We start from the raw sequence: 24,082 nt of genomic DNA, 5'->3' as shown, positions 1-24,082 counted from the left end.
CAAAGCTTTCCCACCTTCTACCTTCTGGAACTAATACACATTTGAGAAATAGAATGCACAGGGCACATTTTTGTGGCCTAAAATCACAGCTGCCGGACCTCCACAAAGCTTCTGTCTGGGAGGCTCCTCAGTCCTCCCTTAGCTATAGAATCCCCTTCCCCACCATTGCTATTATTTTTAACTCAATCTTATTCAGAAGGCAATTATGTAAACACACTCATAGGAGATAAACACAGAGATAAAGCTAAAGAGGTGTTCTCGGGACACATTCCATTCAGAAGGTGTGCTTACAGGAATCTAGGTCAGTTAGCACAGCACAGAACATTTGTAAAGCAGGTTGCAGTCCACATTAATGGAAAGAACTTCTAGAGTCTATTAGATGCCAGCCTTCATATAAGGAAAGCAGTGCTGCCCTACTTCTTTGCCTGGCATAACCCTAAGAAACCCATAAAATGTGAGGTGTTCTACCTTGCCTCTGGCAGGCAAAGAGTTAAGTACGCCATGTGCTCTGCTGTGTAGGACAACTGTGTGAATCATAGCCCCACCACAGCCAATGGCACTCGGTACATCTAAGCTGACATCCAATAGATGTGAATCAGCAAACACACAACCAAATTCAAACACTGACTGGACAACTATAGATTTAAAAAAAATATTCCAAGCTGTGTAGGACACAACCCTTCTATTCACTGCTGCCTGGTCACGGTCACCTGCGTGTCTGTCCAGCCCAAAACAGGTCAGGACACACACTCAAGGTCTATAACAGGATATTCCAAGCCACAAAAAAGGTACAAAGTATATATCAACATCAACTATTCATCTGTGTCCCAGGCTACCAAAGACTTGGATTCCACAGAAACATATCAGACAAGTTGATTGTTCTGACTAGTACTCTAAAGCTACCTACTGTCCATTATGTCCTACAAGTTATACTGAAGGCAGTACCATACAACAGTGGGCTTCAAAGTTTAAATTGAAGGGTGGACATCCCCCCAAAAAATAACTGATTAACTTCACACTGGGGGGGTTGATTACAGTTAATTGTCTGGACCAGTTTATCCTACAATACTCTGCTTCTAGAAAAGATCCTCGCAGACTTTGGTGGTGTAGATTACTTCACCCAACACAAAGGTTTTTCTACCACACAGGGACAGTCCAACTCTATATAGCAATGTCTCCAACAAGCTACACAAATATATTGAAGAGGACATAAGACCACTATACTGAAGGGTCATAAGCTCCATACACACTTCCTCACTTTATACAGAAGAGTCTCCAGGCCACCACAAACCATACATTCTAGATTAAGAGGTCCAAGACACAGAGTTCCTCTACATCAATAGCTTTCCTACAAGGAAAGAAACAAAGGGCTTTGTCTACCACCAAAGACTAGTCTACAGTATATTTAGGGGTTTCTGACCACAAATGTATAATCTCTTACAACCAAAAAGACTGATCCACTCTATACTTGGGGAAACATTACTTGAAAAATCACAAAACCAAAAACACCTGCCCTACTACAAAAAGACTACTTGTTAATTATTGCTGGGTCTTGTACCACAAAAGATAAAAGAACCAGTCCAGTTTGAAGTGGGATGAGGGTCAACCAACAAACTTAAGGGTCATTTTTATAGTTGAGATGCTCCTACCATCTTATAACTGAGCAGTCAAGTCTTTCCTGTCACCAAGCCATAAACACAACAGGTTCTCTTCAATCATTACACTGTAGTGAAGGTCTACTCTTCTAACTCGCTGAAAGGAGACACTTAAATTGCTAATCCTTCAGAGCAGTGCTGCTTGTATCTGTATGAAATATGACTACACACCAGCATTGAAAGCACACAGGACTGTACATAACACACACAGCACTGATAAGTCACCCCACAGAAGGGCACCCTCCTCACCTGGTGCAAAGAGGTAGCTAGAGGATATCCCTCTGGCTGGCCGGGAGAGTTGCTGCTACCACGGGACGAGCTGTCAAAACTCCCTGGATAATCCTGGTACATGATCCGCGGGGGCGGGCTCCTCACCCTCTTCAGTGCCTGCACTGCGGGGACGCCTCCCGGCACTACACTGGCAAACTTCAGAGCAGCTATCGGCTAGACTGCACTTCCATGCACCGGCGGAGCTCCTCTGATATAACCAGTCACACCACAGGGCACAGTGTCACCAGTGTAACAACTAAGATCAGCTCTGGGGTCCCCAGGGTGAGTAACAATGTAACAAGCCACAGGATGCAGAATCACAGGTGAGCTCAGGGGGTCCCAAGTAGTAGCAACTCAGATCAGCTTAGAGTTCCCGGATGGAAAGTGCTGGAATACAATGTAACAAAGTCTCATTGGATATCTCACATCAGCAGGCTGGACACAATGTAGCAGCTCGGGTTCTGGAATACAATGTAACAAGTCTTATACAGTGTAATAACTCATCCCAGTATACAGATCCTGCGTGCAATAGTAGTGCTGAAAACTAATGGGACAGCTCAGGGGGTCCTGCTAGTGCTCAGATCCGATCTATGGAGTGAATGGGATCCAAAGTACTGAATGCAGACAATGGTGGAAACGTTTCGCACAGCAGATCACCTCCTCTGAGTTCAGAACTCCTTACATGTAACAAGTGACTGTAGCACAACACGGGATCAGGAGAGGGGTGACAGGAATCAGGGATCAGGACTCCGATCTAGCAATGTAACGAGTGCCATGTGCTTCAGCCTGGCAGGCAATATGGGCATGTAATGGCAGAACGTAGTGATAGAATGCTGCGTGCGTGGTAGAACGCTGGGCTCCGCAGCTTGCAGCGATAGAGAGCTCAGCTCAGGGGGAAGACTGAGAGAAGGCTCAGCTCAGCGCTAGAATGCTGGCATGAGTGACAGAGTGTTGAGTTTAGTGTTAGAGTGCTGGGGTGACTGGCAGAGTGTTGGGATGACTGCTGAAGCCAGTGGCAGAGTGTTCAGGTCAGTAGTAGAGTTCTGGGACGACTGGCAAGGTGTTGAGGTCAGTAACAGTGCTGGGAAGACTGGCAGAGTATTGGGTTTAGTGATAGAGTGTTGAGATGACTGTCAAGAGTGTTGAGTTCAGTGATAGGGTGCTGGCATAACTGGCAAAGTGTTGGGTTAAGTGATAGAGTGCTGGGATGACTGGCAGAGTGTAGGGTTTAGTGATAGAGTGCTGGGATGACTAGCAGAGTGCTGGATTTAGTGATAGAGTGCTGGGATGACTGGCAGTGTTGAAATCAGTATAAGTGATAGAATGTTGAGTGTAGCGCTGGGATGAATGGCAGAGTGTTGGGTTCAGTAATAGAAGCTCAGTGCTAGCAGAGTACAGTGAGAGCCGCTCACCTGCAGGTCAGTGTGCTGGATGAGTCAGTGTCCTCTCTCTCTCCGCTCAGGGGGTGAGTCAGGGGAATGGTATTACTTCTGCCTAACTCAGATTATCTACTGAACTCTCCTACCACTGACGTCACCCAGCGCCCCGCCCTTCTCCGCCCCCACACGGGCAGTGGGAGGTTCCGGCTGATGGTACAGCCCAACTCCGTACTGGGACCGCTCGGCACGCCATGGAGCGGCTCTGTGACCTCGGGGGTATTATTCGCGTTACATTGCCGCTCCCCTCCCGGCTTACCGAACTCAGTGCGTCTGGGACACCGGCCTCCCCCCTCTGACACACATGGATTCGGCCAATGACGCACATTGCCAAATATGGGCATTTGCGTAAACTGACGCTCCGGGTTTCCTTGGTTCTGCTGACGTCGGTCAGGCAGGGATTCCCTCCTCGATGGAGCTGTGGCTGCAGGATCTGCAGTGTGTGGAGTAAAGGGGGACTCTAACATGCATGGAATAAACTATCCCCTACTTGTATCACTTAGAATAAAATAGAAATTAATATTTTTCTTTTGCTTGTGATCTGCACTGGAGACCTGATTCACTCAGCTTGTTCTGTCTGTGAGGCAGTTCTGTATTGGAGCATTAAAGGATACCTGAGGTGACGTGCGACATGATGAGATAGACATGGGTATGTACAGTGCCTAGCACACAAGCAACTATGCTGTGTTCCTTTTTTTCTTTCTCTGCATGAAAGAGTTAAATATCAGGTATGTAAGTGGCTGACTCAGTTCAGACAGGAAGTGACTACAGTGTGACCCTCACTGATAAAAAATTCCAACTATAAAACACTTTCCTAGCAGAAAATGGCTTCCGCGAGCAGGAAACAGATAAAAAGGGTCAATAGTTCATAAATTTTAGCTCTGGAATACTTCAATGAATGTGTCATTGAGCAAAAACAATAAAACAGTTAAAGCAGTATCGTCACCATAAAAATCAAATTTCAACAGCAACTGGTCTGAGTGTATTAAGTGATAAAGATGCTAATCCTGCATTCAAAACTTTTTCTGCTGTTATGATTTGGAGTTACCACATACAGGAGCACTGGCCCTTTAGTAGTCGGTGCCAAAGAATTGCATGCTGGGGGTTCTTTTTATCTATAATGTATTCCTCCTCTTTCCTTTATTTATTTCCCTGCCAACTGCTTATCTGAAACCTTATCCCCTACTCACTTGTGTTTACAAGCAAGGCTGAGGCGACTCAGCGATTGGAGGAGACAAGAAAAAAAGTAAAGGGCAGAAATGACATCACGAGTTAGCCTTAACTGTGGGCAAAAGACATGGCCCCCACCAGGAACAGAATTCTCGTCATTTACTATATAACATTCACTGAAATCAACCCGTGGACAGTTTAATACATGAGTTATGTAAGTAAATCAAGTATTTATCTACTTATATATGTGTTTTTTTCCCTGGCATAGTATGGCTGATCCTACTGCTTTAAAACTTAAAAAGTAGATTTAAACATAAAAAACCTGTGGAATATCTTAAAAGTCATTTTTAGGAGAAGGAAGATAGATACAACCGTTTATTTCATTAGTTTATTTTCGCCTCAGGTGTCTTTTAAGAATGCCTTAGGCCACGTAAGTTGTGTTGCGTTCCCTTTATATTAGGAACATATCGCAACAGACAAAAACCGCTGTTACCATACCACACGCTGTTGTACCACAACGCACCCACCACACTGGGAATGTCGCTATAGGTGGTGTGGCAAGCCGTGTTACAAAGCAGCCATTACTGCAACACACCACTGTGAACATGGCCTTAGGAGCCTTGTTCTACAGGACAACTGAAGCTAGAGGGACATGGAGGCTGCCATATTTATTTCCTTTTGAACAACACCAGTTGCCTGGCTATGCTGCTGATCCCCTACCTCTAATACTTTTAGCCATAGCCCCTGAACAAGCATGCAGCATATCAGGTGTTTCTGACATTATTGTCAGATCTGACAAGATTAGCTGCATGCTTATTTCAGGTGTGTGATTTAGACACTACTGCAGCCAAATCGATCAGCAGGGCTGCCAGGCAACTGGTATTGTTTAAAAGGAAATAAATATGACAGCCTCTATATTCTTCTCACTTTAGTTGTCCTTTAAGGGTCACCAGCTGTGTAATGGGGGTGTAGATTTGAAAGTGTGGAACATAGCGATGTGTGGAGTTTATGTATTATATACATATTATGAGAAACCCTGAAATATTACAAATGTTCAATGTTTTATTTTTTGTTTTAGTTTTTTTCCTGCTTGTTAGAGGAGTCAGGCCTCGTTCACACTATACACACTGCTGTGTGCATTTCGGTCGCGTGTATAGTATGCGATCAGCAAGAACATCAGAAGTGCATAGAAAGCACTTCTGACGTTCAGACTATGTGCGCTGCGCTGTAGTATGATGCGCTATCGCCCTGCTGCACGCATTTTTGCCAAAGCGCATTACTGATCCCATTCACTGTAATGAATGGGATCAGCAGTGCAACGCACGGCAACGCGAATAGCGTGCGATCGAGTGCGCTTGCATCCCAAACGCACGCCCATACGCATTGCCAAATGTGAATGAGGCCTAAAGAGTAGGGATGATTAATGAGATGCAAATATTTCCAAGTTCTTGCAGGATTATTTAAATTTGTATGCAAATGCATGCAGCTTGACCAATCAAGTCCCACCCTAGCTTACATTGGGATTGGCCCATTTTCAAGCTACATTAAGTTACATGCAAATTCACATAATCCTGCATGAAGTCGGAAATATTTGCATCTCATTGATCATCCCTAGTAAAGAAGAGAGAGCTGGAAAACCTGTCGCTTTACTGGAGTAGTAAATACTGTACATTTCTAACATTACAGAAGGCCGCTATCCTCACTGAGTAATTGTTTTTTTATGCCCTATTGCTTACTTGCTGTGAACCTATCTTTAGGCTGCTTTCACAGTGGGACGTTACAGGCGCACGTTAGAGCAGCCTGTAACGCAGCCCAACTCACAGTAATGAAAAATCAATGGGCTGTTCACAGTGCCCACGTTGCGTTACAGTGTAACGCTACACGTTCAAAGAAAGTGCAGCATGCTGTGCGTTATACACGGTTTTAGCCGTGTTCGACTGCACATGCTCAGTGCAGGAGAGGAGGAGGGGAGAGTCCGCTATTGTCCCTAGCCACGTGGCTAATTAATATTCACTGCACTGTGTGACGTCACGTGTTTACTTCCTGGAGAGGCCGCTTTGTGCGGCGATTGGCTGGCGGGACCATGTGGTGGGGAGTGTTCCGATCACGTGGTCTCCACAGTCTTTGGACGCATGCGCCGTTTTCGTTGTACCAGTATCGAACGAAAGCGGCACACCAAGAGATGCATAACGTGTCTCTATGTAGCGTCCGATTTTAGCACCACCATGGGTTGCGTTAGTGGAAAGTTATGCAACCTTAATGTCCCCTCTAACTCAACGTCTCTGTGTGAAAGAGCCCTTACGTTATCACAACAAAACAAGACCCTGCTCTTATTTTGAAACTTTATATAAAACAGCTGGAACAGAGGCGCAAAAAGAGTAAAAACAACTAAAGGACCCTGAGCAGCTCTGAAAAAAGGAAATCTGTACTTACCTGGGGCTTTCTCCAGCCACCCATAGTCTGTGAGGTCCCTCTGCATCCTCTGGGTCCCCTTCTGTGGTCCTGCTGGCGGCTTCATTAATCCGGCGACTTCGGCTTAAGTCACGCATGCACAGCCCATCCCTGCACCCAGTGCGATCACGCACCCGTCGCCGTAAGCGTCCTGCGCATGTGCGGTTCACTCTTTTGAGAACCACCATACGCCTGGCGCAGGACACTTATGGTGACAGGTGCAAAACCGTTGTGTGAACCAGTGTTAGTGATTTTATATTTTTTTTTTTTGCAGCTTCCAGGATGCGGTCAATGGTTGACAGGTGAGTGGTTAGGGAGTGGACCGTTGTGGGAGGGATGCCTGCACGGGGCTGTCCTGCTAATGACATAATCTACGATTACGTCCAACCGAAGCCTCCCACCTGAATGCTGCCTAATTTATGCAATTCCTGCTAGATTTGGTACGGCAGGCAAAGGGTGTATAACGGTGCACCTGATTGGATGACAGGCGCCCGCTGACCAGATAGAGGTAGGAAATTGCTGGAGCTGGGAGCAAGCAATTGTGTGTGTTGAAGTTAGCATTCAGTATAGAGGCAGTGGGGGTGAATTCCCTGTTGGTGAGAGTTTCGGGGCCCACCTGCACATTGCTCTAGGTATCACCTCGTGGTGTTAGGGCCGCAGGCGCAGAACTACTGCACCTGCACAGTACAGTCCTGAGGACGTCAGCGCTACGCACAAGAAGCCGACCCGGAAAGCTGACCTGGCGGGGTTGGCATCTGCAGCGGGGAAGACTGGGAGCCACCGGAGCTGCAGCGAGGGCACAGGACGGCTGTCAGGGGCTGTAAGAAGCTCCAGGTAAGTGGATTTTTTTTTTGCCTGCACATATCCTTTAACCCCTAAGGACCTGCTTACTTCTAACACTAAAGAACCTCCAGGCGCCCACATTTTCGTGTATTGAAGCTAATTGCTGCTTTTATCATTGCTGCCTATGGTGAAGCCCTTTTTACCAGATTGCCTCCAGTGCTCTTTTTTCCTGTTTCGTGTGAATTGCTCCACCACTTGGATCAGGCACGATGCCCGATATCAGTTGCTTGTTGTTTGGATTGTCATCCGATACAGCAAAATCTGTCTGAAATGTTCAATGTCTCAAACAAATCTGTTTTAGAAGTGTGCAAGGCTTTGGTTGGATTGTAAGGGCAACAGGATTTTGAACGGCCGCCTTGTGGGTGTGTCCCTGGCTACTCATCACTGGCGAACGCGTATTTGTGAAGTTCTCTAGTACTTCTGAAGAAGCAAGCCGTCATATCTGTACTTCCTATCTGGTCTCTGCCCACACACTGTGTAAAGTGGCTTAGATAGGAATCTTATATAAATACATCCTGTTTCTGTAGTAACCTGCTGCGGTGTCACCTGCAATAATGTGCTACCCAAACCTTCCCGATATCAGTCAGTCACATCGTGTACCGAGTCTCTCGACACACCAGAGGAAGGTGACGCAACACGGCACATAAACAACCAGTTGTAAAAGGAAAAAAATAAAGTTGTTTTGTCTTAATTTACTCATTAAATGAAATGTCAGCGCAGCTCCGTCCTGCCGTCTATCTAACCACCTCCAGGGAAAACGTTGGGTAACGTTCCTGTTGTTCTACTGAAGCCAAGGTTTATTTTAGATGCGTTTAATCAACACACTAAATTAATTATGCAGAGGGAAAAACTTAAAGTGAATCTGAACCGAGTAAAATTATTTAAAATAAACACACGATATACTTGCAAATGAATATTACATACTTACCTCACCAGTTCCACTCAGAAGCTCACTATTTTCTTCTTACAACGATTCCTTCTATTTCAGAACTGAAATATATCAGTCGCTGTCAGTTATAACTGAAAGCACAATTGATGAGCAAGGTAATGTCCATGTTTTCCCTACGGCTCAAGTGGGCTATATTACAGTTTAGCAGTGTGCTGTTATGGGGTAATGGCCCTTTTCAAAATGGAGGCTGGAGAATTACATTGATCACAGTGGACAAACAGGAAGCAGGAGAGGAGAAAGGGATTGATAAGTAGACTACACGGGAGGTAAGTATGAAGTGTGTATGTATATTTTGACTTTTAATGTTTAGTTCAGGTTTGCTTTCATTTATAATAATATTCTATTAAAGGCATAAAAAAGTTGTGCTTCAACTACACATTTACACATTAAATGAAAAATACTGTATTTTCGGCTGTAACATAGAAAGGTTTGAATGAGCAACAAGAAAGACGCAAACCTGGGTTTACTGGGCACAAGGATACAGCGAGCGCCACGTTGTGTCTAGCCTTAAAGCGGACCCAAACTCTTGCACAGCACACAATGAAAAGTCTTTATTCCACATATACTTTCTGAAGAAATTCACTGCTCTCTGTTCTGTGTCTGTTTGCCAGATCAAAGTGTCAGAACCTCTGTCAAGGCAGCTCCACCATACAGTAAACACTAAGGCTTAACCCCTTCAGTGCTCTCCACAATTTGAAATCAAGTTAAAAACTTTTTTTTTTAGGATTTCCATAAATTATAATGAAGATCCCCCCCCCCCCCCCCCCCCAAAGGTTATCATGCTGTTGGTAATCTTTTAGAGCAGAGAGGAAGTTCTGAGTTCCACTGTGCGAGGGAAATGGAGGCTGCCATGTTTATTCCCTTTAAACAGTGAACATTGCCTGGCAGTCCGAGATCGATTGGATTAGCTGCATGCTTGTTTCAGGTATGTAATTCAGACATGCTGCATGAAAGATTAACAGGTTGCTAGGCAACTGGTATTGTTTAAAAGGAAATTATTATGGCAGGCTTCGTATCCCTCTCACTTCAGTTGACCTTCAAATAAACAGCACTGACAGGACAAGACAGGACGCTCCAGCGATCTCATGGTGATGTCGGACATGCGGACGTTCTTTAGTCCAACGCCTCGCCGTAGCCCTTCCGGATCCACCCTCCACCAACGCCTGGAACGGCAGGTAGCCGACTACCTGGCCTTAAGTGTGGATGTAGACACTGCTGTGAACAGCGATGAGGAACCCTTGAACTACTGGGTGCGCAGGCTTGACCTGTGGCCAGAGCTGTCCCAATTTGCCATCCAACTTCTCTCCTGCCCTGCCGCAAGCGTCCTGTCAGAAAGGACCTTCAGCGCAGCTGGAGGCATTGTCACAGAGAAGAGAAGTCGCCTAAATCACAAAAGTGTTAAGTACCTCACCTTTATCAAAATGAATGAGGCATGGATCCCGGAGGGCTGCTGCCCGCCCCAAGACTAAGTCAGTCCCCGCACACACAGCATCTCTGCCTGCACGCCGTGTGACTGGCTGCCTGGGCTGCCCCAAGAAGACTAAGTCGCTCCCAGTCCCTCCACACAGCATGTCTGCCTGCAGGCCGCTTGACTACCTTCTCCGCCACCACCAACAGGGTCCGGGACTCCAGGCGGATTGCTGAATTTTTTAGGCCGCAGCGGCCGCTGTAATAATTTTTCTGGTGCGTGTACATGACTGCCTAATTTTTCTGGCTGCACTGCGGGCAGCTGCAACAACAAAAGAAAAGGCATGTACATGCGCCCATTCCCCTTCGTGATCATTACCTTGCCGTGGTGAAGGGGCTTGCATATCACAATGAAGCAATGACCGGCGCCTAGATGAGTGTCTTGGGGGGCACACAAAAGATAATAAGGTCGTTGCTTCATTGTGGTCAGACCAAATTTGATCAGCTGGACAGTCACTGTTCTGTCATTCAGCTACATCAGCCAGGCGACCATATGGGCTGTAAAGCCACCAAAACCTGCACTCTCGCCATGGTGCGCACCAGTCCAGCACGGCCATCACTACACAAACAGCTGTTTGCGGTGCGTTACACGGTGAGTTTGGTGTGTCAGTGTGAAGCAATACCTTAATTACACTACCTGATTGATGTATACACATGCAAGATGTTTGAAAGCACTTTAGGCCTGTCATTTAGCATTCAATGTGATTTCTGACCTTAAAACGCTGCTTTGCGTCAAATCCAGATTTTTCCCCGGGACTTTTGGCATGTATCCCACTCCGCCATGCCCCCCTCCAGGTGTTAGACCCCTTGAAACATCTTTTCCATCAGTTTTGTGGCTAGCATAATTTTTTTTTTTTTTCAAAGTTCGCATCCCCATTGAAGTCTATTGCGGTTCGCGAACTTTAACGCGAACCGAACGTTACGCGAACCTAAAATCGGAGGTTCGGCCCATCTCTAAACAGCTGTGCACAAGGACAAAGTCAAGCAACAAGCGCTGGGGACAAGAAAGTTACAATCTGGCAGAGGGTGAAAACGAATCAGCACCAAGAGGGATGAACACAAATTCATTGGAATGTCACTCAAGAATTGTAGGCTGACATTAAGTGACGTTGAAGGACAGTGGCAAACTGAGATTGGGGTGAAGGGCATGGCAAGAACAGTTTAAAACAAGCTCCTACAGGCAGAGCTGAAGTCATGCAAAATCAGGGGGAAAAAAGCCTTTCTTTAAAGGAAACACAAGGTGACATGGTGAGATAGACATGAGTATGTACAGTGCCGAGCACAGTAATAACTATGCTGTGTTCCTTTTTTTTCTCTGCCTGAAAGAGTTAAAAATCAGGTATGCGAGTGACAGTCTCTGTCTGGGTTAGACTAAAGCGTAACCCACTTTGATAAGGAAATACAGCCATAAAGCACTTTCCTGGCGCTAAATGGCTTTCCCGGGTCACTGAGCGGGGGATATGGCTAAGCATATGACCTTGTCGGCGCACTCTGCCACAGGGTCATAAGTTTGTCATTTTTTTGTGTTGCAGTGGGATGTGGCAGGAGCATGGGCATCCGCACATATGGCAAAACCGGGCATCTGCCCGAGCCTGGCCGCCCGCTGCCCCCCCCTGGCCGCGTGCCCGTGCAGCCAGCAGGAGGGAACAGCGCAGAGAAGAGAGAGAGCTATGGGCACAGTGGGGAAGGGCGGACATCTTCCCCCCCCCTTCCCTCACCTTAGGGGGCTCTCTCTCCCTCGCTGTCCCCTCCGGAATGAAGTGTGCACTGTGCAGCGGCTGGCAGCGGGCGGAACTTACCTCCTCTCGCTCCTGCGCCGGAAGTTCTGGTGCCGCACTCTGGTCTGGATCAGGCCAGAGTAGCGGCTAATCCATCCGGCGCGTGCGACGAGAGGAGGTAAGTTCCGCCCGCTGCACACTTCATTCTGGACTCCGGAGGGGACAGCGAGAGAGGGAGGGAGAGCCCCCTAAGGTGAGTGCCCATAGCTCTCCCTCTTCTCTCCGCTGCTCCCCTCCTCCTGCACGCAGACATGGCCACTTTTTCTGGGGACATATCCCCCTGGCTACATATACTGGGACATATACCCCTGCCTACATATACTGGGACATATACCCCTGCCTACATATACTAGGACATATACACCTGCCTACATATACTGGGACATATACCCCTGCCTACATATACTGGGACATATACCCCTGCCTACATATACTGGGACATATACCCCTGCCTACATATACTGGGACATATACCCCTGCCTACATATACTGGGACATATACCCCTGCCTACATATACTGGGACATATACCCCTGCCTACATATACTGGGACATATACCCCTGCCTACATATACTGGGACATATCCCCCTGGCTACATATACTGGGACATATACCCCTGCCTACATATACTGGGACATATACACCTGCCTACATATACTGGGACATATACCCCTGCCTACATATACTGGGACATATACCCCTGCCTACATATACTGGGCACATATACCCCTGCCTACATATACTGGGCACATATACCCCTGCCTACATATACTGGGCACATATACCCCTGCCTACATATACTGGGCACATATACCCCTGGCTACCTGTTCTGGGGACATCTCTACCCCTGGCTACCAGTTCTGGGGACATCTATACCGCTGGCCACCTATTCTGGGGACACCTATAGACCTGGGGCTACCTATTTTAGAGGAACCACTGCTGTCAGATTGAGTGTATTTTGGGAAACTGCTGCCAGGTGAGAGGTGTCTACATATTAAGGGGGCATTCTGCCTATTTATGTGAAAAGCTGTTTATTTATGTGCCTCATGACTGCTGAATTTGTCTTGTTGCGGGCCTCATGGTTACTGACTTTGTCTTGTTGGGGGCCTCATGATTTGTTGGGGGCCTCAAGATTGCTGAATTTGTCTTGTTGGGGGCCTCATGATTGCTGAATTTGTCTTGTTGGGGGCCTCATGATTGCTGAATTGGTCATGTTGGGGGCCTCATGATTGCTGAATTTGTCTTGATGGGGGGGGCCTCATGATTGCTGAATCTGTCTTGTTGGGGGTCACATGATTGCGAGACTATGGAAAAAGCTGAATCATCATCATATGAGACAATAGCATTAAACCTACTTTTTCCGCTTTTTAAAACAGAAAATGAAACTGGGAGGTTCTAAAAAAATGAATAATTTTTTTCAGGAGTACGATGGATGAAATTGTTTATCTTCACAGTTTATTTTCAACTTAATTTTCCATAATGTTCATGTATGAGTTAAAACGTTTGTATTTAGTTTAAATTGCTGTTGGCACTTTGTGATAGTAAAGTGACTTTGCAGTTTGGACACTCGACCTCCAAAAGGTTCGCCACCACTGTCCTAATCTAATGTCCCACCATTGCTTAGTTCATGTAAACTTGTCTCCACCCACGACCACACCCACATTCTGGTTCATGACCACACCCATTCGCGCCGCATGACGTAGCTCCACACCAGCCTGGATTTGCGCCCCGCTTTTTGCTCCCCACTTTTTGCCCCCCCCCTGGAAAATTTTCTGCGGACGCCCATGGGCAGGAGCATCGCATCCACACCACAATGCAAAAATTAAGTGTACAACCAGCTTGAGAATCCTGCCCTTGACCTGGGTCTGTGACCTTGGGAGTATCACCTATGACCTTGACCTATGACCCTGAGCATGCCATCTATGACCTGGGCCTATGACTCTGAGTGTGCCGCCTATGACCTGGCCTTATGACCTTGAGAGAGGCGGCAGAAGGAGTTTTTATTAATATCAGATGATGGAATTGAAAGTGCTATTCCACTAATAATTGGCTGCTGAAGGAGGATCCTAGCAGGGCCCTCTGGATCAGAGGCCTGGTTACAGTTATGACCTCTACAACCCCTATTCAGTAGTCCTTCCTCAATTGCCACCTTCCCTTCTCAGCGTGTAGTTTCCTCTAGAACTACTGATGTTCTTAAGTAAACCCAATTACCTGGGTTATTTTTCATCTGCAGTTCATGTCACTCTGACTACTGGAAAGTCAAATTAGCATTCTGCGGCTTCCACTCCCCCGCAATCTCTACATCTAAAAATAGAGTGCACTCCTCTTCCTCTCGATTCCTTTTCTGTGAAAAGCTCACGTTTCTCGCCTCTGTACCGTAGTGATGACCCTTATTCACTCCTTCCTCTTCTTCTTTTCACTAGAATCTGGCTCTACCGCCATATTTTTAGCCTTTCAGAACTGCTGAACCCTCTTGTAGGCAAAGTTCAGCCTTGTGTGATAACCGGCGTGGGGTGTGGCACTTGAGCCAGCCGTGACATTCAGGCCACGGGAAGACCCCTGTAATGTGGCAGCGATGCCAATGTTTAGGGATGAGAGGACGAGGAGTCTGATCTGCTCAATGATCTTCACACATTGGCCAAAAGCATACTAAAGGGACCTTCAGCCCACTATTAGCCACACACACATCCCTGATGATCTACTAGAGAAAAAATAAAGATAAAGATTTCTCATGGTGAAAGGGGAATCAGCTACTGTTTGGAATGAAGTTCAATCTTGGGATGGAGTTCCCCTTTAATTTCACACCTAGAGCAATTCATATAGCGATTCATACAAAAAGAAAAATGTTGGGGTATACAGGACCATTTTATCACTATACAATGCACCTTACAATAAGTTTTCAGACACATGAACAGTTACAAATATAAAAACCATAAAGAATACACGTGAGTAATGTATGTCTACAATAAGCAGCCCGATACACGTTTCATGGCCCAAAATGTCCACTTCCTCAGTGGCAGAAAATTGCAGTAGAAAATCAGTGATAGTATGGATCATAAAAAAAAAAATGAAATAATGCAACACGTCAGTAATGGTATGTTCAGGCTATCTTCTAGATCTTTTCTAGTCTTTAGGTGCATACATACTTCTGATTTTATGCCCGATTGTAATTCAAACCGGACGTTTGAACGATTTGTCATTCAAACAAGGAGTCATTCAGACTCCTTGTACAGACAGACGACAAAACGTTTGAAATACTAGTTACAGCTAATATACATGTCATTTGACTGGTCAATGGACTTGATAAAACAATGGACTAGATCAAATAGCTGATCAAACGACTTGTTGTTTGAAAGTCTATTATTAGTGTCAAACTAATAGACTTTCAAACAACAAGACATTTGTACACATGTATGGACAGTTGGATGACAGTCCACGGATCTGCCAAGCGGATCAGTCAAAACTGCTGCTATCAGTCTTACGAATAATCGCATAGCAATGTTGTACGATTATTCGTACAAACGCCAAACTGTCGTTCAAATGACCGTTTTGAATGTCAAGTCATTCAAAAATATCAGACGTACCTTTAGGCTGCTTTCACAGTGGGACGTTACAGGCGCACGTTAGAGCAGCCTGTAACGCTCCCCCAACGCACAGCAATGTAACACAAGTGGGCTGTTCACAGTGCCCACGTTGCGTTCCATGTAACGCTGCACATTGTAGGGAAAGTGCAGCATGCTGTGTGTTCGACTGTTTGCACATGCTCAGTGGGGGGCGGAGAGGAGGCGGGGAGATGGCGCTACAGTAGCCGCGCACATGGCTACTTAATATGCACTGCACTGGCGGCCGCTGATTGGCCGGCGGGACCACGTGATGTGGAGTGTCTCGCTCCGCATCACGTGGCCCCGCCGGTCAATCAGCGCTACTCTGGGAGACCTTATGCGGATAGAGCTGCCTAACGCAGCTCACTCTACCGTCCTCTCCTGCACCACCATGCGTTGCGTTAGGGGCACGTTATGCGACCATAATGTCCCTTAAAACGCAACGTCTTAGTGTGTAAGTAGCCTTAGACTTTATGTGGGAGCCATCCTGTCCACACATTCTGTCTGCTGTCTCTAAAATACACTCATGTAAAGTTTAGGCAGTTGCATCTCCTTTGAAGTCTGCTAAAATTACATTTAAATATATCACCTAGCTATCAGCCCATTCATTAATTTCACCTAAATGAGAAGACTTGTGTTGCATATGAAGGCAGCAGATGATGCAGGTCTTATTATGTTTTCATACATGTAAAAGTGGGGCCTTGATGTTCCAAGGATAATGTCACTCTTTTTTATAAGATAGGAGTAAATTGGATTCTTTTTGGATTCGAATTTTAGGTAGGTGGCTTTCTAATGCTATGTAGGGAATATATTTATATATATATATAAAAGTGTGTGTGTGCGCGTGCGTGCGTGTCGCGATCACTCAAACGCCTTAACCGATTTGAACGAAACTTGGTATACAGATCCCTTACTACCTGGGATGATATGTTCTGGGGGTCTCATGTCCCCCCTGCACACCTGGGTGGAGCTACAAACAGCAAATCAGATTTCACCCATTCATGTCAATGGAAAAAATGTAAAAGGCTGCCATTCTCACAGTAATCAAGCCAGAGTCCCCACACTTGGCACAGTTGGTCACCTGGTGACCAAGATTACAAACCCAGGAAAGGAGTAAATTGGATTATTTTTGGATTCGAATTTTAAGTAGCCCAGGGTACATTGTCTCCTTTTAAAGTGAACCTAAAGCCTGGAAAAAAAATGAGATTAACTCACCTGGGGCTTCCCTCAGCCCCCTGCAGCCGATCGGTGCCCTCGCAGCCCCGCTCTGACGCTCCAGGACCCGCTGGCGAACACTTCCGGTTTGGCCGTCACCGGCCGACAGGCATGGGAACGCGAGTGATTGCTCGCGTTCCCAGTCTGTATATCGCCCCCTATGCTGCTATTGCGGCCTCCTGGCGATATACAGGCTGGGAACGCGAACAATCACTCGCGTTCCCATGCCTGTCGGCCGGTGATGGCCAAACCGGAAGTGTTCGCCGGCGGGTCCTGGAGCGTTAGAGCGGGGCTGCGAGGGCACCGATCGGCTGCAGGGGGCTGAGGGAAGCCCCAGGTGAGTTAATCTCATTTTTTTTTCCAGGCTTTAGGTTCACTTCAAGAACCAGCTCTCAGATTTAGCAATGCTACGTACACACTTGCGATAACTATCGTTTGCAATGAACGATAGTTACCAGACGAACAATATCGGAAAGATTGAAATGCAACGATGGGATGCAGCGATCATCATACACATTTTAACGATAGTCCTCAAAGAAAAGAACGATCAGAAGGAAATGTTGCGTACATATTTATATAAAATTAAAAAAAAAACACTAACATGGAGTTACATAAGATACAAATATATGATAGTTAACTTGAAAACAAAGTTTATTTGAAATTAGTAATGTTACAATCTTTACGGGTCGCGCTACACAGGAAGTACGGAAGCTGGGCAATATCGAACGCAGGCGCATTGGCCCTTGTAACGATCGTTCTCGGCAGATATCTGTACACACTATAGTTTTGTAACGATTGTCACTAGATACGATCCGTCAGGTTGGATATCTCCCTCTTCCCGATGTCGTTCTTTTGTCGTTCGTATTAATGATCGTCGGGTAAAGTTTTTTTCCCCCGATTGTCGGCGGAACGATCGTTAATAAGCTGTTTCAAACGACCGTAGTCGCCAGTGTGTACGCAGCATTAGTGTCAGTAGGTGGCTTCCTAATGCTACGTAGGCAATATATTTATATTGTAGGGGCCATCGGGGCTGGGTAATAGATGGGAGGTATATTTCCCCGGTATTTGGACTGTGGTCACTTTAAAACCCTGTGTGGTCCTAGGAAGGGAGTCCGGATTTTAGCAGCAAGCAGTTGCTGCTTGGTTTTTTCTTTTCAGGGCCGGACTCCTGGGATGGGAGGGAAGGAAGGGCGGGCCTTCCCATCCCACCTAGGTACACACCTGGTTGTCAGTGGGGCTGAGTCTCACTCATTATGGTATTGATGAGATGCAAATTTATGCTTAAAGAGACTCCGTAACAAAAATTGCATCCTGTTTTTTATCATCCTACAAGTTCCAAAAGCTATTCTAATGTGTTCTGGCTTACTGCAGCACGTTCTACTATAACCATCTCTGTAATAAATCAACTTATCTCTCTCTTGTCAGACTTGTCAGCCTGTGTCTGGAAGGCTGCCAAGTTCTTCAGTGATGTGGTTCTGCTATGAACTCCCCCCTTTCAGGCCCCTCTCTGCACACTGCCTGTTTGATATTTAGATTAGTGCAGCTTCTCTCTTCTCTCTTATCTTTTACAAGCTGGATAAATCGTCCTCTGAGCTGGCTGGGCTTTCACATACTGAGGAATTACAGACAAGGGCAAAGCTGTTTGCAGGAAGAAAAGAGCAGCCTGAAACTTCAGTGGAGGATAGCTGCAGGGGGAAAGAAACACACAAATGATCTCTTGAGATTCCAAAGGAAGGCTGTATACAGCCTGCTTGTGTATGGATGTATTTTCTATGTGTGGACATACTGTACATCAACCTACTTCCTGTTTTGGTGGCCATTTTGTTTGTTTATAAACAAACTTTTTAAAACTGTTTTTAACCACTTTTAATGCGGCGAGGAGCGGCGAAATTGTGACAGAGGGTAATAGGAGATGTCCCCTAACGCATTGGTATGTTTACTTTTGTGCGATTTTAACAATACAGATTCTCTTTAAGAAGCAGCCTCACGAGCAGTGTGTGGTGAGGTGTTGAAGGAGTAGCATGTATGCTATGGAAATCTCCTGACAAGGAATATTGGAGTATTTGATGGAAGCCAAACCATACCCTGCTCTATTGTTTGTATGGTGTTGGCCTGATGAAAATGAACTTTGTTTGAACCTGCTGGACTTTATCTTACCAAGCTGAAGTAAGCTGAACTGTTATTTTCCACTTATTACTGCTGAACTGAAGCTGTTTATTTCTACTGCACAATAAACGGACTTTGTTTTATACATCTGTGTACTGCGTGCTGGCTGCGACCCCCTCTAAACTTCACAATATATATATATATATATGTTACGGCCAGAACCCGAAGTGTGGCCAGTGGCCACTTCGGGTTCTGGCCGGTCAATGTGCGAACTGGCCGCAATGTTAGAAATGGAATGTTTCCCTGTGAAGATTACTGTGTTTTCTGGTCCTCTCTGGCCAAATGTAGCAAAACTTACTTAATTTATTGAAACGAAGCCGGCGGCTTCCGTTCTCTCTCTCCTCCCCCTGCCTCCTCTCCTCCCCAATACTACCGTACTGAGCACGTGATAATGGTACTGAGCACGTGATAATGGTACTGAGCACGTGATAATGATACTGAGCACGTGATAATGATACTGAGCACGTGATAATGATACTGAGCACGTGATAATGATACTGGGCACGTGATAATGATACTAAGCACGTGATAATGATACTTAGCACCTGATAATGATACTGAGCACGTGATAATGATACTGAGCACGTGATAATGATACTGAGCACGTGATAATGATACTTAGCACGTAATAATGATACTTAGCACCTGATAATGATACTGAGCCCGTAATAATGATACTGAGCACGTGATAATGATACTGAGCACCTGATAATGATACTGAGCACGTGATAATGATACTGAGCACGTGATAATGATACTGAGCACGTGATAATGGTACTGAGCACGTGATAATGGTACTGAGCACGTGATAATGATACTGAGCACGTGATAATGATACTGAGCACGTGATAATGATACTGAGCACGTGATAATGATACTGGGCACGTGATAATGATACTAAGCACGTGATAATGATACTTAGCACCTGATAATGATACTGAGCACGTGATAATGATACTGAGCACGTGATAATGATACTGAGCACGTGATAATGGTACTGAGCACGTGATAATGATACTGAGCACGTGATAATGATACTGAGCACGTGATAATGATACTGAGCACGTGATAATGGTACTTAGCACGTGATAATGATACTGAGCACGTGATAATGATACTGAGCACGTGATAATGATACTGAGCACGTGATAATGATACTGGGCACGTGATAATGATACTGAGCACGTGATAATGATACTGAGCACGTGATAATGATACTGAGCACGTGATAATGATACTGAGCACGTGATAATGATACTGAGCACGTGATAATGATACTGGGCACGTGATAATGATACTGAGCACGTGATAATGATACTAAGCACGTGATAATGATACTTAGCACCTGATAATGATACTGAGCACGTGATAATGATACTGAGCACGTGATAATGATACTGAGCACGTGATAATGATACTGAGCACGTGATAATGATACTTAGCACGTGATAATGATACTTAGCACCTGATAATGATACTGAGCACGTAATAATGATACTGAGCACGTGATAATGATACTGAGCACCTGATAATGATACTGAGCACGTGATAATGATACTGAGCACGTGATAATGATACTGGGCACGTGATAATGATACTGGGCACGTGATAATGATACTGGGCACGTGATAATGATACTGGGCACGTGATAATGATACTGGGCACGTGATAATGATACTGGGCACGTGATAATGATACTGAGCACGTGATAATGATACTGAGCACGTGATAATGATACTGAGCACGTGATAATGATACTGAGCACGTGATAATGATACTGTGCACGTGATAATGATACTGAGCACGTGATAATGATACTGGGCACGTGATAATGATACTGGGCACGTGATAATGATACTGGGCACGTGATAATGATACTGGGCACGTGATAATGATACTGAGCACCTGATAATGATACTTAGCACCTGATAATGATACTGAGCACGTGATAATGATACTGGGCACGTGATGATACTGGGCACGTGATAATGATACTGGGCACGTGATAATGATACTGAGCAGGTGATAATGATACTGAGCACGTGATAATGATACTGAGCACGTGATAATGATACTGAGCACCTGATAATGATACTGAGCACCTGATAATGATACTGAGCACCTGATAATGATACTGAGCACGTGATAATGATACTGAGCACGTGATAATGATACTGAGCACGTGATAATGATACTTAGCACCTGCTAATGATACTTAGCACCTGATAATGATACTTAGCACCTGATAATGATACTGAGCACGTGATAATGATACTGAGCACGTGATAATGATACTGAGCACGTGATAATGATACTGAGCACGTGATAATGATACTGAGCACGTGATAATGATACTGGGCACGTGATAATGATACTGGGCACGTGATAATGATACTGGGCACGTGATAATGATACTGGGCACGTGATAATGATACTGGGCACGTGATAATGATACTGAGCACGTGATAATGATACTTAGCACCTGATAATGATACTTAGCACCTGATAATGATACTTAGCACCTGATAATGATACTGAGCACGTGATAATGATACTGAGCACGTGATAATGATACTGAGCACGTGATAATGATACTGAGCACGTGATAATGATACTGAGCACGTGATAATGATACTGGGCACGTGATAATGATACTGGGCACGTGATAATGATACTGGGCACGTGATAATGATACTGGGCACGTGATAATGATACTGGGCACGTGATAATGATACTGGGCACGTGATAATGATCCTTGGCACGTGATAATGATCCTTGGCACGTGATAATGATCCTTAGCACATGATACTGAGCACGTGATAATGATACTGAGCACGTGATAATGATACTTGGCAAGTGATAATGATACTTGGCACGTGATAATGATACTTGGCACGTGATAATGATCCTTGGCACGTGATAATGATCCTTGGCACGTGATAATGATCCTTGGCACGTGATAATGATCCTTGGCACGTGATAATGATCCTTGGCACGTGATAATGATCCTTAGCACATGATACTGAGCACGTGATAATGATACTTGGCACGTGATAATGATCCTTAGCACATGATACTGAGCACGTGATAATGATACTTGGCACGTGATAATGATACTTGGCACGTGATAATGATACTGAGCACGTGATAATGATACTTAGCACATGCAAAGCCTTTACACATGTTAACTGAGTTATCACGCTTTAGTGAATCGAGCCCTATGTACTCTGTAAAGTGCAGCAGAAGTTGTGATCACTATATAAATACTAAATAATAATAATAATAATATGAGGCTAGTGCAGATATTTCATGTCACAAAACCCCAATATAAGTAGATATCAGTGCGTTCGTATCATGGGCATAGCAATCACCCCTGCGACCCCTGTCATTACAGGGGGGCCCAGAGGCTTTGGGGGGCCCCTCCATCTCCCTCTCCCGAACCGCAAGTGCAGCCAATTAGCAAAGAACCCTCCCCATTCACTCATGAAAACCGTGTGCAGGAGCCTGTGTAATGTTTTCCTGCTTCCAGAGGCTGCTTCACAGCAAAACACTCTCTGCTGCTATTCGCTGGCTCCCAATCCCGTGGGGTTCGGGGACCAAGGGGGCCCTATTAAGTCTAGTTACGCCTTTGTTTCGCATCCTCATAAGGACCTCACCTCTCCTTACACTAATACAGAGGGTCCGGCCCCGCTCATTACCTGTATGTATTACGTGGAACACCAGCTGGGTGTCAGAGCTTTGTCATGGATTAGGCGTGTGTCTTTAACACTCTCGCCCAAATTTACGACAAAGGATATCGCCTTCTCCCAGTCCACCCCCGTCCCTGCGCGGCCCTGACTGTAACACTCCTTGTATTGTTAGGGTGACGATAGACCGCACAGGCCCAGCATAGGCTCACCCTGGCTGTGTGGGCACAGATTGATCGCTCGCAGGGAATGGCCCGTATTTCAGACAATTAAATGAAAACAATTATGAATTAGGAGGCGTCGGTCTCTCGTATGACAACGTCAGTTAACCCTTCGCACGCTCACATGCCAATGTGCATACAAATGCATTCACAGAAATCAGTCATCCAGGAAGCACTGCTATCCCTGCAGCTAAGTGATAAGCCGGCGACTTAGTTACAAAAGAATACATTTTCTTGCGTAGTCACCTACACCACGCAGAGGTACCCGAGTATTCGTAAGTGTCCTAACTCTGGCCCTGTAACATGCATTGAAACTTAAAAATCGATTTTCTCAAAAACAATAAGGTCTTTTTGAAAAATGTTTTCCTCTTGTTCCCACTGTTCTTAACATATCTGGCAATTTTTCTAGCATGTAAGGGGGCTTTGCTATTAACCGCTGACATCGGCTGGTTTTTAATCACAAATACCAACCAGTGATCACGAGTAACGAGTGCAATCACGAATGCATTTTTGATCGAGAGCCAATCACTAATGCCGATTACGACCTCATGATCGCAAAAAACGGCTTGTGATCAGAAATTACTCATGATCACGACCTCGTGATGAGCATCCCTGCTATTTATCCATGGCCATGTTGCGGCATTGATCTCTGCCAGATTCGATCATTATGAATCTGCAGCCATCAGAATAAAACGCAATCGCGCTGAGAATCGCGCAGGCCAGCAATTGCTTTCGGGCAAAAAACGAAGTGTGTTAGTTGAATAGAGCACCACGATTTACATGAAAATAGCGTTGCTGTTGCAATCAGCAAAATGGATGCGATCCACCTTGAAGAAACTCCCTTTCCTCCCCCGATACTCACTACATCCTCCGGAGGTACCAGTGATGACATCATACTGTGGGGCTTCTGGCTGGAGTCCTCTTCGCCGCATTTTATTGGTCCAATTCCAAGCGGCATGAACGTCCCATAAAACCAGACTTGCATTTGCATGAACTAGCTGCTATGTAGCTGTGAAACTTTGGCATGTTTAAAGAGATCTTAGCATCTCGTGGTTTCAAATAGCTGAAAGGGCTGCCATGTTTGAGAAGTTAAACTACCTCCCTCTTCACTGCAATTATCCAGGGTTGGTGTGAACTTCATCAAGTGTGACTTGACTTCTCTGTTTGAAGCAC

At 45.5% G+C, this 24,082-nt stretch overlaps 1 protein-coding gene across 3 annotated transcripts in view; it reads right to left on the bottom strand.

The window, feature by feature from the left end:
- The window catches only part of FOSL2 (FOS like 2, AP-1 transcription factor subunit), a 124,294-nt gene that overhangs the window by 27,205 nt on the left and 73,007 nt on the right, over positions 1 to 24,082 (bottom strand). Inside the window, exons 1-2 of one of the 3 annotated variants that reach the window (XM_068232743.1) lie at positions 3,338 to 3,413; positions 1,905 to 2,386 (exon numbers count right to left, since the gene is read on the bottom strand). The exons of 1 other annotated variant lie outside the window; for it this stretch is intronic. In XM_068232743.1, coding sequence (XP_068088844.1) covers positions 1,905 to 2,006 — 102 coding nt within the window. In that variant the 5' untranslated portion in view covers positions 2,007 to 2,386; positions 3,338 to 3,413. Of the gene's footprint in view, positions 1 to 1,904; positions 2,387 to 3,337; positions 3,419 to 24,082 lie in introns of those variants that run through there. One more of the 3 variants, XM_068232744.1, reaches the window with a different exon arrangement.

Source organism: Hyperolius riggenbachi, chromosome 4, assembly GCF_040937935.1.
Source record: "Hyperolius riggenbachi isolate aHypRig1 chromosome 4, aHypRig1.pri, whole genome shotgun sequence".
NCBI classification, from domain to species: domain Eukaryota; kingdom Metazoa; phylum Chordata; class Amphibia; order Anura; family Hyperoliidae; genus Hyperolius; species Hyperolius riggenbachi.
The sequence above is the reverse complement of the archived record's forward strand: the minus strand, read 5'-3'. Positions and strand labels throughout refer to the sequence as shown.